The sequence below is a fragment of the Mandrillus leucophaeus genome, unplaced genomic scaffold (genome assembly GCF_000951045.1).
Source record: "Mandrillus leucophaeus isolate KB7577 unplaced genomic scaffold, Mleu.le_1.0 Scaffold276, whole genome shotgun sequence".
Classification (NCBI taxonomy): domain Eukaryota; kingdom Metazoa; phylum Chordata; class Mammalia; order Primates; family Cercopithecidae; genus Mandrillus; species Mandrillus leucophaeus.
Window position 1 is genome coordinate 3,251,440 of NW_012102876.1, and position 18,175 is coordinate 3,269,614.

At 42.5% G+C, this 18,175-nt stretch overlaps 1 protein-coding gene across 1 annotated transcript in view; it reads left to right on the forward strand.

Annotated features, from left to right (window-relative positions):
• ME3 (malic enzyme 3, NADP(+)-dependent, mitochondrial) overlaps nucleotides 1–18,175 on the forward strand; it is a 216,336-nt gene that overhangs the window by 94,085 nt on the left and 104,076 nt on the right. The window contains exons 2-3 of the mRNA XM_011984908.1: nucleotides 4,464–4,597; nucleotides 7,606–7,755. Of these exons, the coding sequence (XP_011840298.1) occupies nucleotides 4,467–4,597; nucleotides 7,606–7,755 (281 nt within the window). The 5' untranslated portion in view covers nucleotides 4,464–4,466. The remainder of the gene's footprint in view (nucleotides 1–4,463; nucleotides 4,598–7,605; nucleotides 7,756–18,175) is intronic.

The window sequence follows — 18,175 nt, forward strand, 5'->3', positions numbered from 1 at the left end:
TCCCTACTGACTTTACCAAAGAAGATATACAGATAGAAAATAAATGTATGAAATACCTAGGAATACAGCTAACCAAGGAAAAGCAAGATCTCTACCAGGAGAACTACAAAACCCTACTGAAAGAAATCAGAGACAACACAAATAAATGGAAAAACATTCCATGCTAATGGATTGGAAGAATCAGTATTGTAAAAATGGCCACACTGCCCAAAGCAATGTACAAGTTCAATGCTATTCTTATTAAGCTGCCAATGTCATTCTTCACAGAACTAGAAAAGTTATTCTAAAATTCATGTGGAAGCAAAAAAGAGTCCAATTAGCCAAGCAATCCTAAGTTAAAACAGCAAAGTTGGAAGCATCATACTGCCTGACTTCAAACGATACTATAAAGCTGCAGTAACCAAAACAGCATGGTACTGGTACAAAAACAGACTTGGAGACCAATGGAACAGAATGGAAAACTCAGAAATAAAGCCATACACGTATAACCATCTGATCATCAACAAGGCTGACAAAGACAAGTAATGGGGAAAGGGATCCCTATTCAATAAATGGTGCTGGTCTAACTGGCTAGCCATATGCAGAAGATTAAAACTGGACCTCTTCCTTTTACCATATGTAAAAATTAACTTAGTGCATCAAAGATTTAAATATAAGACATCAAACTGTAAAAAAAAATCCTAGAAGACAATGTAAGAAATACTCTTTTCAACGTCAACCTTGGCGAAGAACGTTTGACTAAGTCCTCAAAAGCAACTGCAGCAAAAACATACAAGAAGACATACAAGTGTCCAACAAACATGAAAAAATGCTCAACATCATTGATCATCAGAGAAATGTGAATTAAAACCACAATGAGATACCATCTCACACCAGTCAGCATGGCTATTATCAAAAAGTCAATAAACAACAGATACTGGGGAGGCTGATGAGAAAAGAGAATGCTTATACACTGTAAATGTAAATGTAGTGTAAATTAGTCCAGCCACTACGGAAAGCAGTCCGGAGATTTCTCAAACTTAAAACAGAGCTACCATTGGACCCAGCAATCCCATTACTGAGTATATGCCCAAAGGAAAATAAATCATTCTACCAAAAAGACACATGCACTTGTATGTTCATCTCTGTGCTATTCACAATAGCAAAAACATGGGATCAACTCAGGTGCCCCTCAGTGAGAGAGTGGATGAAGAAAATGTGGTACATATATACCATGGAATACTATGCAGCCTTAAAAAAGAGTGAAGTCATGTTTTTCAGCAACATGAATGCAGTTGGAGGTCATAATCCTTAGTGAATTAATGCAGGAATAGAAAACCAAATACCACATGTTCTCATTTACAAGTGGGAGCTAAATATTGAGCACACATGGACTTAAACATGGGAAGAATAGACAGTGCAGACTACTAGATGGGGGAGAAAGGAGGATACTGGAGGTTGAAAACCTACATATCAGGTACTATACACACTACCTGGGTGATAGGATCTCTACCCTAAACCTCAGCATCATGCAATATTCCTGTGTAACAAACCTGTACATGTACCCCTGTATCTAAAATAAAGACTGAAATTTAAGGGAAAAAAAGAAAAGATACTCAGCATTATATGTCAATAGAGGATTGCCAATTAAAGCAATAATGACATATCACTATACACCTATTAGAACAACTAAAATCCAAAAAACTGACAATATCAGTTGCTGGAGAGGATGTAGAGCAACAGAAACTCTCATTCACTTCTAGCAGGAATGCAAAATGGTACAGCCACTTTAGAAAAGTTTGGCAGTTTCTTACAAAGCTAAGCATAGTTTTACCATATGATCCAGCAGTTGCACTCCAACATATTTATCCAACTGATTTAAAAACGTATGTTCACATAAAAACCTGCACAGGAATATTTACAGCAACTTTATTTATAATCACCAAAAGCTGGAAGCAACCAAGCTTTCTTCAATAAGTGGAGAAACAAACTATGGTACAAATGTACAGTGGAATGTTATTCAATGATAATAAATGAGTTATCAAGAATGAAAATACATGGATGAACTCTAGGTGCATATTTTTAAGTAAAAGAAGCCAGTCTGAAAAAGTTACATACTTTATGGTTCCAATTGTATGACATTCTGGAAAAGATGAAACTGTAGAGTCAGTAAAGAAGGTCAGTGGTCACCAGAGGTTTGGGGGAGGAAAGAGAGATGAACAAGTAAAGCCCATGGAATTTTTAAAGCAGCGAAACTATTTTGTATGATACTGTAGTGGTGGATGCATGACATGCATTTGTCCAAACCCATAGAATTTACAGCATAAAGAATGAACCTTAATGTGTCCAGATTTTTAAAAAATCATTTAATAGGTTGGGGGATTCCAGAAAGGATGCAGACTATGATAGGAGAATCTAATTGTATTACAGATGATGTAACAATCTCAGTGAAGAGAGTAGAGGGAAAAAGTTTTGACTTAAGTAACTTTGGAAATGAGTGGAGTCTGTTAGAATAAAGGCAAAGAGAACTGCACATAACCACTGTACTCTATAAAGTTGTTTCCCACAGTGGTTCAGGTTAACAATTTTGACACTGCTATATGGGTATACTGAAATTAAGCCATTAAGTACATAAATGGAAGATGGTCAAAGCCAAACTTTTTATTGTTGGAGTGGGAATTCACAGTTTAGCAAGGTGATGGGGTTAAAATGATCCATGTGGTAATGAATTCACATTGGAGACATTAGTATGAACTTATGTTCAGCTTAATACAGGTTCAGATGGTTAAATATAGAAAACTTCATAGATATGTGGTTATACTCCAGTTTTAATATACACATGTATATTTCCTTGCTCTGTTAACTGACAGGGACTAGAAATAAGCAAGGGACACAAGTAGTAAATAGTGCCCAAATCTTGCCTTCTAATAACCATGCTCCGAAAAAGGAATTGGGGATCCTTGGAGAAATGGTTTAGTCTAGGACCACAGCTGGCAATGTACAAGAGGAACCTGGAGCATCTTGTAGTGCCAGAAAGTAAGGAATTTCAAAACAAAAACAAAAAAACCAACAAACCCACTACTGTTACATTATGGGTAGTAGGTCAAAGAAATGCAAGAGCCAACCGAAAACACTCCCAATGGCCAAGGCTAGGAGTAACTTTAGAGTGGAGAAACCTGACAAGCATGACTTTTGGCCACTCATCGAGGTTCATATCAACAGTGATAATCACATTTATTATATGTACCCATGGTCTGATGTGATGAAAATGGCACTCTACTTCTGTGATCTTCCTTCCAAAAACCCATGACCACAATCCAACCATGAGAAAAACATCAGACAAGTTCCAGTAGAGGAGTATGTGCAAAATACCTGACCAGGGCTTCTCCAAACCGTCAAGGTTGTCAAAAACAAGGGACATCTGGGAAACTGTCAAAGCCAAGAGGAGCCTAAGGAGACATGATGACTAAACTTAATATAGGATCCTGGATGGGGTCCTGGAATTACATATATATATATATATGTATATGTATATATATGCACACACACATATCTTTACATATATATATACACACACATATATTTATATATATCTGTATATGTATTAGATAAAAACTTTAAAAAATCTGAATAAACTGAAGGCTTTAGTTAATAATAATGGATCATTACTGGTTCATTGACTCTAATGAAAGTATAATACTAATGTCAAATGTTAATAATCAGGGACACTGGTTGAGGGGGTATATGGGAACTCTGTACTGTCTTCTCAGTTTTTCTGTAAATACTGTTTGTATTAGTCTGTTTTTACACTGCTATAAAGATACTACCTGAGACTGGGTAATTTACAAACAAAAGAGGCTTAATTGACTCCAAGTTCCACATGGCTGAGGAGGCCTCATGAAACTTACAATCATGGTAGAAAGTGAAGGGGAAGCAGGCACATCTTACATGGCGGCAGGAGAGAGAGAAAAGGGGGAAGCACCAGACACTTATCGAACAACCAGATCTCATTAGAACTCACTCACTACCACAAGAATAGCATGGGGAAAACAGCCCCCGTGATCCAATCACCTCCCATCAGGTCCCTCCCTCAACACATGGGGACTATGAATTTGGATTACAATTCAAGATGAGATTTGGGTGGGGACACAGAGACAAACCATATCACTGTTCTAAAAAATAAAATAAAACATATGTATATAAAAACAAAACAACAACAACAACAACAACAAAAAAAAAAAAACAGAAAAACCCTGATGATACAGTTTCCCCATTTTTTCCAATGAGGAAGCTGAAGTTCAGAAGTGTCAAAGTAACCGGCACAAGATGACCCTTCTACTTAAACAGCAGAGGTGGGATTTGAGTTGAGGGACCTTTCTACTGAGTCACACTGACTTTTACCTGTCTGTGGGTGGGACCCCTTTTGTTCCTTTGTTTCCTGTGTATGCACTTATGTGTGGGTGTTTTTTTCTTGTTCTTGCCAGGGGATGGCCTTTACCCTTGAAGAAAGACTGCAGCTTGGAATCCACGGCTTAATCCCACCCTGCTTTCTGAGTCAGGATGTCCAGCTCCTCCGAATCATGAGATATTATGAGCGGCAGCAGAGTGACCTGGACAAGTCAGTACCTAGCCTCTGTTCTCTCTGCCTGGTCCTTGAGCTGAGCTGTCTGTTTCCTATGCTTCACAGAGGGTTTTCTGGAAACTCTCCAGCTAAAAAAGGCTGAGACCCCAAAGAGATCCCAGACTCAGCCCTACCTTCTAAAGGATTCATAGTCTCCCTGAGAGACAAGGCTTGTTACGACTGAGACACAGCCGACATGTCCTGGGGGAACTGGAAAGGGAAACTGCATTCCAACCAGTGGAGTCTGGAAGGGCCTCTGGGAAGTGGTAGAAGCTGAGTCAGCATAAGAAGCACTGATAAGACTTCAGCAGACAGCAGTGGGGTTCAGGGAGAATGTTTCACTGAGAGGGACGAAGTGGAGCAAAGACGTAGAGACAGGCATGTTAAGGAAGTGGTACGTAGCTTGGGTTCCTGGAATTAGGGGGACGTGGTGGGGGAGAGGGAAATGGACAGGGGACGCCTTAGGATAGGCCTAGATGTCATTTGTTGGAGGCTATGGGCAACAGTTAATAACCCTGCCTCCTCTCTGAGTTCTCCTCCAATAGAGATCCAGACATAAAGAGCCAATGGGGAATCATGGGGTCAACTTTATCAGCTTTACTAAACAAGGGAGTCACTTCCCAGGTCGCATGGCTATAAATGGGCACAGCTGGAATTTGAACACAGAGACCTGGCTCCAGAGTCTATGCTTTTCATTTCTCTGGTATGCCACAGCTAAGACGCAGCAGAGACCAGTGGCTACAAGACTAGACTCTAGTACTAGACCGAGTTCAAATCCATATTCTACCTCTTAATAGCAAAAGTTACTTAGCAAAAGTTACTTAGCCTCTATGGGTCTTTTCCCATTAGTACAATGAGTACCACAGGGAAAACTCATAGGGTTGTTACGAGGATTAAATTCCTTAGTATTTGTGTTGTGCTTAGAACAGTGCCTGGCACATAGTAGGCAGTATGTCAGCGTTTGTCAAGTAAATATGTCACCTTGTTATTGGCTCTAGCAGAAATGTAGGAAGAAGATAAGGAATCCCCCTTTTAGAACAAACAAACTCTAGAACTCGGCCAGTTCAATCTATAGAACAAACTGGCCAAGACTTTGGGTCCTTGAGGGTGTGGCTGTCCCCATAGGGGCAGAGCTCAGCAGCATGCCAGGGTCACCCTGCACTCATATTCCTCTGTTTCCCTCATACCATCCATTGCTTCTGAGTGGTGATGAGCACGGAAGCCTCTGCTCATACCTCCACTCCTACTCCCAAAGCTCTAAACTCAAAGGGTGTTAGTCACATTAACTCCAAGGCCATACTGTAGTCAGGCCAAATATCCTCTCCCTCTTTTTTATCTAACTCTAATTGGGTCTAGCTAAGTCACTCTGAAGAGCAAGCCAGAAATGACACAGTGAATTCAACTAACAGGATGAGACACGCCCTAAATTTGAATAATCTGAACCTTCTCCTTTTGTTAAATTTATAAAGAAGAAATCAAGTCCAAAGTGAAATCCTCTTCCTACAGATATTAAGCTCTAAACGTTAAATTCAAAAATCCTTCCCTCCCCAGTTATTTCCAGCTAGATGGGCCTCACTCATAGATCTGGGGAAACATTCCAGGTTCAGGGACAGAAGAGTGTGCCCATTCCTGGGAGTTCTAGAGGCTCATCCCTGATGCTGCTTGACCACCTTGACCCGCTTATTTCCAGGAGTCCCTCATTTTACAGGGTGCTTGGGGACATGCTAAGAAAACTCCTCATGTTCTTTCGAGTAAGGGCAGTGGTGTGCTGGTAAATCTTTAATAACTGGTTCTCTGTGTGGGGTGAGGAATGGGGTAGGAAATTATGGCATCCGCCAGATTCCATAGTGTAAATACTTGTATGATGGCTAGTTTCAGGTTACCAGTTTGACATAACTGAGGGTAGAACTGGGAAAAGATGTGCACAAATGGCTATTGGGTAAGAGAATCCCACACTGGCAATGGGCTGAGATCCTGGCTTTTCCTGAGTATCAGTCCTCTCTTGCTAGAAACACCTTCCAGAGCACAGTTTTTAGTTTTCCACCAAAAGACCAATTCCTTTGGTAGAGAGGAGAAGGCTGAGACCCAAGAGGTCACACAAGACTTCCCCAAGTTCACACAGCTAATAAATGGCAGAGCTGGGATTCAAACCCAGGATCCTGATGTCATGCCCAGTGATCATTTCACCAGACCACAGATGTTTTCCCCCTGTTAGAGCATTTCTCCCATCCCTCCCCATGCCAGAGCATCAAGTACCTTGGTACTCTCCCCAAGATTATTATCCAGAAAGGTTGTGATATTAGCAGTCACACTTAATTGTGGATTTCAACCCCTAGGTTTTCTCTCACAGAGGTTTTTGCATTCTTAGGAGTCTGAATGGAAGGCTCTTTTCCTGGCTTAGTGATTTCAGGTTTCAGGGATCAGGTAAAAGAGAGATTATTTTTAGAAATCACAATTTGTGACAGGAACCAGCCCAGTGTGGTAGGAGAGGCCAGTCCATAGAGTGCTTATATGCCCAGGATTTTCCTTTACCCTACCCCACCCCCAGAATGTTACTATGCTATTGTCATTTCATTAATGTTCACATAATATCATAAGCATCTTGAACAATGGTTGAGAGCACAGATTCCAGAGTCAGACTGCTTAGATTCACATTCCCACCCTGCCATGGACCTGGGGTGAGTCAGTTTCTCTCTACATTAGTCTCCTTGCCTCTAAAATAGCAAGAATTATAATCCCTACTTCACAAGCCATCGGAGGTTTTAAAGGAGTTGTTGTAAAATATTTAGAACCGTACCTTCACCATGTATAATAATAAGCACCACAAGCAGGTCATCTTCACATTTCGTAGCTGTTGAAGCTCATGCTCAGGGCAGATGGCTTGCCCATGAAGGTGCCCTTGTAGCTGGGCAGGAGTGGGAGCCCTGGGTCTTTGCACTACACCACAGAGTCATCAGGGCCTGCTTCTACCCCATGTCAGCTTGCTTTTTCTCTCCCTTTCCAAGGTACATCATTCTCATGACACTCCAAGACCGGAACGAGAAGCTCTTCTACCGAGTGCTGACTTCGGATGTGGAGAAGTTCATGCCTATCGTGTACACACCCACCGTGGGCCTGGCCTGTCAGCACTATGGCCTCACCTTCCGCAGGCCCCGGTGAGCCCCCGTGGAGTGAGGGCTCCGGGAGGGGCTGCCTCATAGAGGGGAATAAATTCTTTCCACCGTTCATGCATGTATTGGGACCCTGGAGGCTAACTCCTGAATGGGTCAGTGGTCCAACAAAAAGACATTTGATTTGAAGCATTTGCTTAGGAAAATGATCCTGTAAGCAGATAAATGAGCGGAAAGAGTAGCTAGCTAGGGGATATCGAATCTTCTTCACTTCCAAATAATAAATGCCCAGCATGCTCAGAGTTGACCTGAGAGAGTTCAGGTTGTATTTCTCTCATTATCAACCTGTCACTTCTCTCGCCCTTTCTGGTCATCTCCAAAGTACCAACAGCTCTCCTGCCAATTCAGGCCAATGAATAATAGAATGTTGGATACCAAAGACTGAATTTTTTTGCTGTCTCGAAAAACCAGCATATCTTCCTTCAGGCTTGACTCAGATTCTACTTTAAATGTCATTTTATTAGACAAAATTTTGGCACTCCGTTTTCTTTCAAAGCCAAAGAATTTTGAGCAGTTTTCTAAAGCAATCAGTTTTTTTTTTCATAATGACTTCAGAATATATGTTTTAAAAAAAGAAAAAATGGTAGGGTCCTCAGGGGAAGTTGCCTTATAATCATAAATACATAGTTCTAGCACTAATGTTAAAAGAGCTACCTGGTTTATTATATGTAATGGAACATTGTTCTAGTCTACGTTCAAATATGTAACATACTGTGCACAGATGTGTAATTTACATTTATGTAGAATTTATAAGTCAGTGTTTGTAAATCACACATTATATGGGGAACATGTAATCATGAATTCAAAACGGCTTTAATTTAGAAAAACAATCTTCTAGTTTTGTAGCCAGCATTTGGGTTGAATATTGCAAGATGGTTACAGTGTGTTCCCAATGCCAGTCCTGTTTCTTTCTGGGTCCCACTGTTACCATTGGCAAAGGACAGCACATCAAACCTCATCCTGATGGTGGTGCGTCTGGCTGTTGCAGCAGACACGTCCTCATCACTCAGAACAGCTAAGCTTTTGCAAACCTATAGAGGCCCACTATGCCAGGTTCCCATAGCAGTTCTGGTCTTCAACATGCTTGTTTCAACAGGAAAGAGACTCCTGTTGTCTTATTCCCATTCCTGAAACCAATAGTGGCAGAGACATTAGGAGCTGATGGTACATTTCTGAAGGATGCAGGACTGTATATACTTCCCTGTTCCTATGCAGAAATGATCCTTTCTGTACAGATCAGCTCATGGCATTTCATCTGAGGCATTTAGCAGCTCCCTAGGGCTTAAAGAATCAAAACCAACACTTTGATAGATCTAAGCCTGTCACAGCCCAGCTCCAAAATTCAATGTTCTAGCTACTCTGATCTGTTCTCCATGCCCAAGTACACCGATGTTCTTCTCCATGCCTATGCACATATGGTCTTGTCTGCCTCAAACTCCTGCATCTCCCCTTTCCTTGGTCTCCATTCATCACAATTCAGGTTATCCTTCAAGGCCCACCCCAAGGGTCAACTTCTCCATGGAGCCCTCCCCTATACCCTCAGGCTGAACTGATCACCCCTTTTTTGGCCTCCTCAAAATCCATTACACATATTTCTTCTATCCCATAGTTTTCTTTTTTGTTTTTCATGTTTTTAGTTATTGTTTGTATATAACTCTCTTCTACTAGAATACAAACTTCTTGAAGGGACAAGAAACATGATGGATCAGTTGTGTATACTAGACCAATACTTGGCAAGTAATTGTCACTCAGTTGGGAAAGTAATGCTGTGTATTCACTGTGAAGAATTGGTTCTTTGCAGTCAGCCCCGAATTTTAATCTCCTTGACCCTGGGTGATTTTCTTATCTTCTCTCTGCCTTAATCTCCACATTTATGAAATCGAGGTAACAATACTACCTACTTCAATCATTATGAGGGTAAAATGAGAAGCGTGGATCAGGTACCTGGCAGAAAATTGGAACCAGATAAATGTCAGTGACTATTTCTCTTCAGTAACTATTATAGAAAGGAGAAAGGATTAACAGATGTAGAGTCATATTATACATTGCATGTTTAAATATTTACCAAGAAAGTAGAATCATTGAACATGTAACAAACTAAGACTTTTAACTTCAGAAGGAAACCGAACCCAAGATTATGCAAACATACACAATTTTGCTTTTCCAGAACCAGCTTTTTCCTGAAGAGGACCTTTATCCCCCTAAGGCAAGATTAACCATCTCCCCTGACTAAGATCTTATGGAAATTCAAGTCTATCCCACCCTGGCCCCTATTGCCAGGATGTGTGGAAGCCCTCACTCCATAAGCTCCTATGGAAACTAGATTGTAGTGGCTTCAGTTGGTTCCAGATAAACTAGTATCAGTGTCAGGTCCTTGCATATGCAACAGGCTTGTGAAAGTAGAATTTGCCTCCAGAGCCCACTCCAGAATCCAGGGAAACCACCAGGACTGAATTTACATATCTTAACTCATTTAATTATTACAACCTCCCTAGGAGGTAGGCCCTATTTTTATCTCAATTGCAGATGGGAAAACTGAGGCACAGGAAAATAACTTACCCAAAGTCACATATAGTTTATAACCAGCAAAGCCAGGGCCCAACCCAATCTGAACCAAAGTGTAGACAGGCAACCACCACACTACACTGACTCTTATAGTTTAGGACTGTGCACAGCTGGTGGGCATTCTGGGTGGGATGTCGTTGCAGCTCCAGGAATGTTTGACTGCCCAGGGGTCTCAGGTGGGGATTGCTAAATACTATTTCTAGAGCTCTCCTGGGAGGAATTGATCCAGCGAGGTCCCAGGGCCTGCAGCTGGGTGAGCTTGAGGCAGGCTTGGGCGGACTTAACCGTCTTCTTGAATTAGTCCCTCACACTCTTGGTTCAGACTTCCCGAATATGTTGTGCACAAACCCTTCTTCAGATGATTACCCAATTAAGTTATTTGACATGTGACATTCTGAGTTGTTGCTCTAGGTTTCCATCTGGCTGCTTTCCAGGTGTGGATTCCACACCTGCCTTGTTCCTGAGAGAAATAAAAGTCTGGGCTCCGCCCAAGGCCTGAACTTCATCTGAGACCTGGCTTGGACTTACTTTGTGGATTAGCATCTGAAGGGAGGACAGTCCCGAGGCTGAGAGGGAGAGAGTCAGCGCCTTCTCAGTTTCTGAAATGATAAACACTCCTGCCAGGTTCCCAAGAACAATGAAGTCCTCTGTAAAAGTGTCTGGCCCCCCACCAAAGCTAATTACATCCAGCTGATGCTAAAATGGAGCCATCAACCTGCCTGGGGCTCTGCATCACCTCACAACCAGGGAAAGAGTATCTCGGGGCACCTGAGCGTCCCTGGGCAGATAGGCACCACAGAAGGTTCTGGGCTCCGGTGGAGCCTCCTCTGCCTCATCCTGCCTCTCACCTGACACATTCTCTGCATGCGCCTCCATGAGCCTGGCCTAAGGGAATGCCCCCTGAAGGTCAGTCACTAGTGTGTGAGCTGGAAGAGGTGAAAGCCAGAGGTGAGGCTGGGTGGAGGCTGAGAGAGAACTCAACCCAGAGGAAGAGGGTGGGGAGGAAGCCAATATGGGGTCCAGTGTCAGTGAATACTCTCCCTTTCCCAGGCCACATCACTCTTGACCAGCCCTGTCTTCACACGACTTATCCTCTTGGGCTCCAAGCAATGTGCTGCACCCGCCTGTAAACCTAACATTTCCCGGCTTTGGTATAGGTCTAACCTGTATGGATGATGGAGATCTGAAAGAAAACATTATGACACTTGTTAAAGATGGTAAGGCAGACTATTCAGGAGCTGGAGAGCAGGGGACTACGATAGACATATAACTATGGCAGAGGAGTCTTGCAGTGAGGGAGAGAGATTGGGCTCAACTCTGACTCCAATAAGGACAAATGGGGATTTATAACCCAGAAACAGCATGGGGGGCAGTGCTTGGAAAATTACTAGGAGGAAACATCAAGAATAGGGGGTTTCCGGTTAAATTGATAGGATGGGATTATTGCTGAAGGCAAGCCAGAGTCCTGAGATAACAAGGGTGGCAAGTTACCAAAGGTAGGTGGAAGATTTTAGCCAAAACGACTTAGCAGGATTCTTGCTCAAACTGGATTCTACAAGGACAGGGAGGGAAGCCCAATGTCTGACCTAGTCAGAGGAGACTCAGGAGCCCAACTAAGTTTTGGTCGAAGGAGTGTCTTTGTCAGAGGGCTGAGTTGTAGGTAGTAGAAGCAGCACAGACTTTGAAGCCAGGCAGTCTTGGCCTTGAATCTCAGCTCCTGATGACTTTTGGCAATTAATTTAGCACCTCCTCAGCTTCCTCATATGTAAAATGGAAATAACACCTATTCACATGTCTGCTTGGGAAGATTCAGTGAGATTCCAAATGTAAAGGGCCTGGCGCTAGTAAGAGCTCAGCAGCTGTGATCTGCTTGACCCAGGACCCCCAGGAGTTGTCATCTACTCAGTCACCCCACCGAAGAATACACACTGTAAACCTGCTGAGGCCACCCCAGTCCTCTGAAGTACTGCCACACTCTGTTGTTTGATTCAGACCTGAAATCATCTGTACTTGCACTTAACTAGCAACTCATTAGCAAGTATGTGTGAGGAAAGAGATCGGGCTGTGATGAGTTAGAAAGGTGAGGCTGGGAAGTGGGACTTGGTTTTATATAGTCAGAGGCTCTGTGGAAAGTACCTGAAGATGTATTTGGACAAAGCCAGCAACCCTTGGCCCTGAGCCAAGCTGCAGTCTTTCTTATCTGCAAACAGGTGGTCTTCTGCACACCAGCCAATAACATATATACAGGATATTAATAGTTACCATTTATTGAATGCATGTACTTCTCATGGGAGGGACGTGGTCTAGCTATTTTGTGTGCATTATTGTTGAGCCCTACAACAGCCCCTCGAGGTGCTTATTATTTCACTGAGATGAAAATGAAAGCTAACTTATCTAAGACAATCACAGCTGACCCAGAGCCAATTTCCTGTGTTATATTCCTGAATTCATAGTCCAGTTTCTGCTTGGCCCTGGTAAACATGACACCTCATTCTGGCCTTCACTTAAACTCCCTTGCCAGACAGATCTGCACCCAGGAGGGGCACACACATGTGTGCACACACACACACTCACACTTGGGAGGCATAGCATACCACGTTGGACAGAGCACTTGGGCTGGGTCAGAGGTAGTGGTTCAGCCCCCTCATCTAAATATCATGTGGTCTTGGAGCCTAGCTACTCCACTGCAAGTTTGGATCATAGGAACTATCCACCTTGTGGGATCGTTATGAGGATCAGAAGGGCTAAACGCATGTGAACATGCTTTATCAATTGTAAAGTTCCTCATAAGCTTAAAGCAGGGGTATTACTTTTTCATCTCTTCTTCCCCCTTACCCCATACCTGTAAGAGGATATGGTTAAGGTTCACATTTACCTCCTTGGAGTTTCCTGCTTCCTGCTCAATATGTCTGGTATGCTTCATTTTCTTGCATTGGAACCTTCTTGTCTTCAACCACCTCCACCAGCAACCCTCAAGTGCACATGCATGTGCACATATACCCACAGCGACCCCTGGGACATGAATCACATGCCTCTGCTTCCTAAATACCCACTGGAGCCCATTTCCAACTCTACGCAAGACCAATGAATGTCAACACTTTGACCAAAGCCACTCTGGAAAACAAAGACAACCTTGCCCCAGTAAATAGAGAGATCCCTGACACCCAGGGCATGGTTTTTGAGCACATCACAACACAGTTCCAACCCAGCTGTCCATTGATTGGGAATATGCACAAACACACACACATACTCCCAGGACAACTGGGAGGCAAGCAGAAAGCAAGGACTAGCATCATCAAACCAGCCTCCTGACCAATCTCAGGACACCAAAGCACTGATTCCTTTGGCCAAGACTGCTTGACATTCCAATTCCACCCAGACTCTGCTGCCAGACTTTCAGCTATGCTGCTGGAAAGGCTTTCTTGAGTAGAGTGTGTGCAAGGCCTGCAGCCGGTTCTGGTTAATGTCTCATCTGGCTCTTTTAGTCCCTTGTCCTTGGCTGTTATAGGGAGAGCACTGGATTGGGAGTCAGGAGATCTGGGTTCTACCCCTCAACCATCCCCTTTCTGGCTACAACTCCTTAGGCAAGTCACTTAGCTCATTAGCCTCTAGTAACAGTGGTAGGGTTCTGCTGCATGGCTTCCATGATCTCCTCTAGCTCTAACATTTTATGATCTAGTAACCCAAACTCTATAACCAAGTTAGAAATAGATCTTTAAGTGATCCATGGTAATATTATGCAGCCAAACCTAAGTTTCCCCACCTGTAAAATTAAGAGGGTCTAGTTAGAGCACCAATTCTCAGTCCTGGCTGTGCACTTGAAGTGTCTAGGGAGCTGTAAATCAGAATCCCTGAAGTGGAGCCCAGGCATCTCTGGTTTTCAGAAGCTCTTCAGAGGACTCTAATGGGCAGCCAGGGCTGAGAACTGCTGAGCTGGGTGTTCCCTGAAATTCCTTACAGCTTGAATCTTCTGTGACTTTTAGGGAGTTGATAAACTGCATCCCGTATATTCCAGCCCATCCCAACCTGGAAGTACTCTTGAAGGTTGAGGTCATAATAAGATAACAGAACCTTCGTTTCCAACTCAACCTTCAGTAAGCCAAATTGTTCAGCCCCACCACCCAAGCTCCCTCATCTCATTCACAGGGTTGGTGGGGGAGTTCTACATCTGCCATCCTCCTCTCTCCCCCAATTTCCTCTCAGTACACAAGTTCCTATCACTACACAGAAGTCTCACTTCCAAGTTTCACTCTTATTCTCTTGATTCCCCCATGTAATCACCTACTTTGTAATGGTAATAGCTGCCCACTCATGTGATGGCAATAATTGATTAGATAGGAGCAAACATCTGGCTCAAGGGTGGTTAATCATTTAGGTAACCGTGTGACCAATGTGGCCTGGCTCAAGAGATGCACTGAGCCAGTTAATGTCCTTTGCAGGAATTTGAAATGAGACATGATAGAAGTCATATAGAAAGAATTTTCCACTTGGGAAGAAAAATTAAAGCAAAAAGGATACCGTGGTTTAGACTTTAGAGTTAGGTTGTGGTAGGCCAATGGCAAAAGCCAGCTAAGAAGAAACAGAAAATAATAGAGCTGGAAGTAAAGGAATATTTTGGAGAGAGGAGATAAGAGCGGATGGGAGAGAAACAGGGAAAAACACAGAGAGAGTGGTCCCTCGAGCTGCCTCAGTTCATGACAGCTTTCCATTCCAGTTCCTGTCCAAAACTTTACAATAGGCACTCTTTCTCCAGAGGTAACTTAAGTGAACTTCTGCCTTAGGTAACTAGAACAGCCAAACTGAAAAAGAGCTATGAAATCAGATGGATCTGATCCCTTGTGAATAGGCTGGATGGAGCTAACAGGTTAAAGTAAGTATCTCAACTTTAGTGAGCATTAAATTCACCTGGAGGGCTTATTAAAACACAGTGAGCAAGTCTGGGAGGAGACCAGAGAATTTATGTATCAACAAGGTCCAGGTTATGTTGATGCTTCTGGCCAGGGACCACACTTTGAGAACCACCAGACGAAAGGATGATGAAAGGCAGCTCACTGCAAAGTGAACAGAGACCATCAGAAGGAGGTAGGAGTAGTAGATATTTCCATGGTCCACTGTACATTAGTAGATGGAGCTGGGAGTCATGAAATATGGGTTCCTGTCATGAACTAGCAGCATGACCTATAATCCTCCCCCTTTCTGGACCTCACTTTCCTCATCTATAAAGTGACGATGTTGGTAGGTGATCTCAGGGCTCCTTCCAACCCTCGCAGTCTTTCATTTTTCTTGCAGATTGGAGCACCGTGGCTACAAATTTGCCTCTGAGGTTTCTGGCATTTAAGGGTGGAAAATGCAAAAGTAAATGAAAACACATACTTTTCATTTTCTGACAAGAAAAAGCTTGCAGGCTTATCTGCAGAAGTGTCATTTTTTTTTTTTTTTTTGCTGAGAGCTCTGATTCACAAATGGGCACCTTCCCAGACAGACCAGCTGGGCAATCCAGAATCTGTCATGGATTATTTGATGCCGCGACTTGGGAATCGATGCCGGAATAGATCTTAGGAAGGTGGCAGGAGAAGGAGTCCTTCCAAAGCATAAGGTTGTTCAGCTGTTATTTGACATGAATGTCACATGGAGTAAGTGAATTGTATCTAGATCCCACATTGCTGAAATACTTTGGAACAGAGATAGAGGAGAGAAGGAACATTTATTTTTGTGTCTAAATCATACAGATTTCAATCACGGAGGGAATTAGCTTATTTTTTTTAGTGAAAGCTTTGAGATTTGCATCTGAAAAAGTGAGTTTGTGCTTAAATGCATGTGACCTGCCTGGGACTTTAATATTCAGAAGGAGCAGCTTGCTCTCGGGAAAGGACAGACACTCCTCGCCATCCGCGAGTTTGGGTGGGAGTGAAGGTGGCAATGTCTGAGCAGCCCCCACAAATGCAGAGATTGTTTTCCTTACTTAAATGGGAGACAGATGCACTTTATTAACTAGAACAGGATGTTCTGGGTTGACTTCCTTTAGCCAAAGGCATTATTCCCTGGCAATTTAAACAAACTGACTTTTGTTTCTTTTTTATCTGGCTCTGTCCTTTTCCTCCTTTGTCCCTGGCAATCACAGCCATGGTGATCAAAAGGATAGGTGGGGAGAATTTCCTAGCCCTGACAAGGAAATACGTACATGCAAGCAGGAGTTGAGTGGACCATTCCTCAGATAACCTTCATCTTCCATTGACCTATAAAATGCACTAAGTGTTCCGTTTGCTCACACTGAGTTTCGTCTAAAAAGAGTGGCTTCTTTTTTTGTTGTTTTGTTTTGAATTATTTAATTTATTTTTATTTTATTTTATTATACTTTAAGTTCTGGGATACATGTGCAGAACGTGCAGGTTTGTTAATAGGTGGTTTACTGCACCCATCAACCCATCATCTACATTAGGTATTTCTCCTAATGTTATCCCTCCCGCAGCCCTCCATCCCCTGACAGGCCCCAGTGTGTGATGTTCCCCTCCCTGTGTCCATGTGTTCTCATTGTTAAACTCCCACTTATAAGTGAAAACATGCAGTGTTTCATTTTCTGTGCCTGTGTTAGTATGCTGAGAATGATAATTTCCAGGTTCACCCACGTCCCTGCAAAGAACATGAACTTATGCTTTTTTATGGCTGCATACTATTCCATGGTGTATATGTGTCACATTTTCTTTATCCAGTCTATCATTGATGGACATTTGGATTGGTTCCAAGTCTTTGCTATAGTGAATAGTGCTGCAATAAACACATGCATGCATGTGTCTTTATGCTGGAATGATTTATAATCTTTTGGGTATATACCCAGTAATGGGATTGCTGGGTCAAATTGTATTTCTGGTTCTAGATCCTTGAGGAATCGCCACACTGTCTTCCACAATGGTTGAACTAATTTACACTCCCACCAACGGTGTAAAAGTGTTCCTATTTCTCCACATCCTCCAGCATCTGTTGTTTCCTGACTTTTTAATGATCACCATTCTAACTGGCGTGAGATGGTATCTCATTGTGGTTTTGATTTGCATTTATCTAATGACCAGAGATGATGAGCTTTTTTTCATATTTTTGTTGGTGGCATTAATGTCTTCTTTTGAGAAGTGTCTGTTCATATCTGTCACCCACTTTTTAATGGGGTTGTCTGTTTTCTTCTTGTAAATTTGTTTAAGTTCTTTGTAGATTCTGGATATTAGCCCTTTGTCAGATGGATAGATTGCAAAATTTTTCTCCCATTCTGTAGGTTGTCTGTTCACTCTGATGATAGTTTTTTTGGCTGTGCAGAAGCTTTTTAGTTTAACTAGATCCTGATTATCAATTTTGGCTTTTGTTGCCACTGCTTTTGGTGTTTTAGTGATGAAGTCTTTTCCCTTGCCTGTGTCCTGAATGGTATTGCCTAGGTTTTCTTCTAGGGTTTTTATGGTTTTAGGTCTTGTATTTAAGTCTTTAATCCATCTTGAGTAAATTTTTGTATAAGGTGTAAGGAAGGGGTCCAGTTTCAGTTTTCTGCATATGGCTAGCCAGTTTTCCCAACACCATTTATTAAATAAGGAATCCTTTCCCTATTGCTTGTTTTTGTCAGGTTTGTCAAAGATCAGAGGGTTGTAGATGTGTGGCATTGTTTCTGAGGCCTCTGTTCTGTTCCATTGGCCGATATGTCTGTTTTAGTACTAGTACCATGCTATTTTGGTTACCGAAGCCTTGTAGTATAATTTGAAGTCAGGTAGCATGATGCCTCCAGCTTTGTTCTTTTTGCTTAGGATTGTCTTGGCTATGTGGGCTCTTTTTTGGTTCCATATGAAATTTAAAGTAGTTTTTT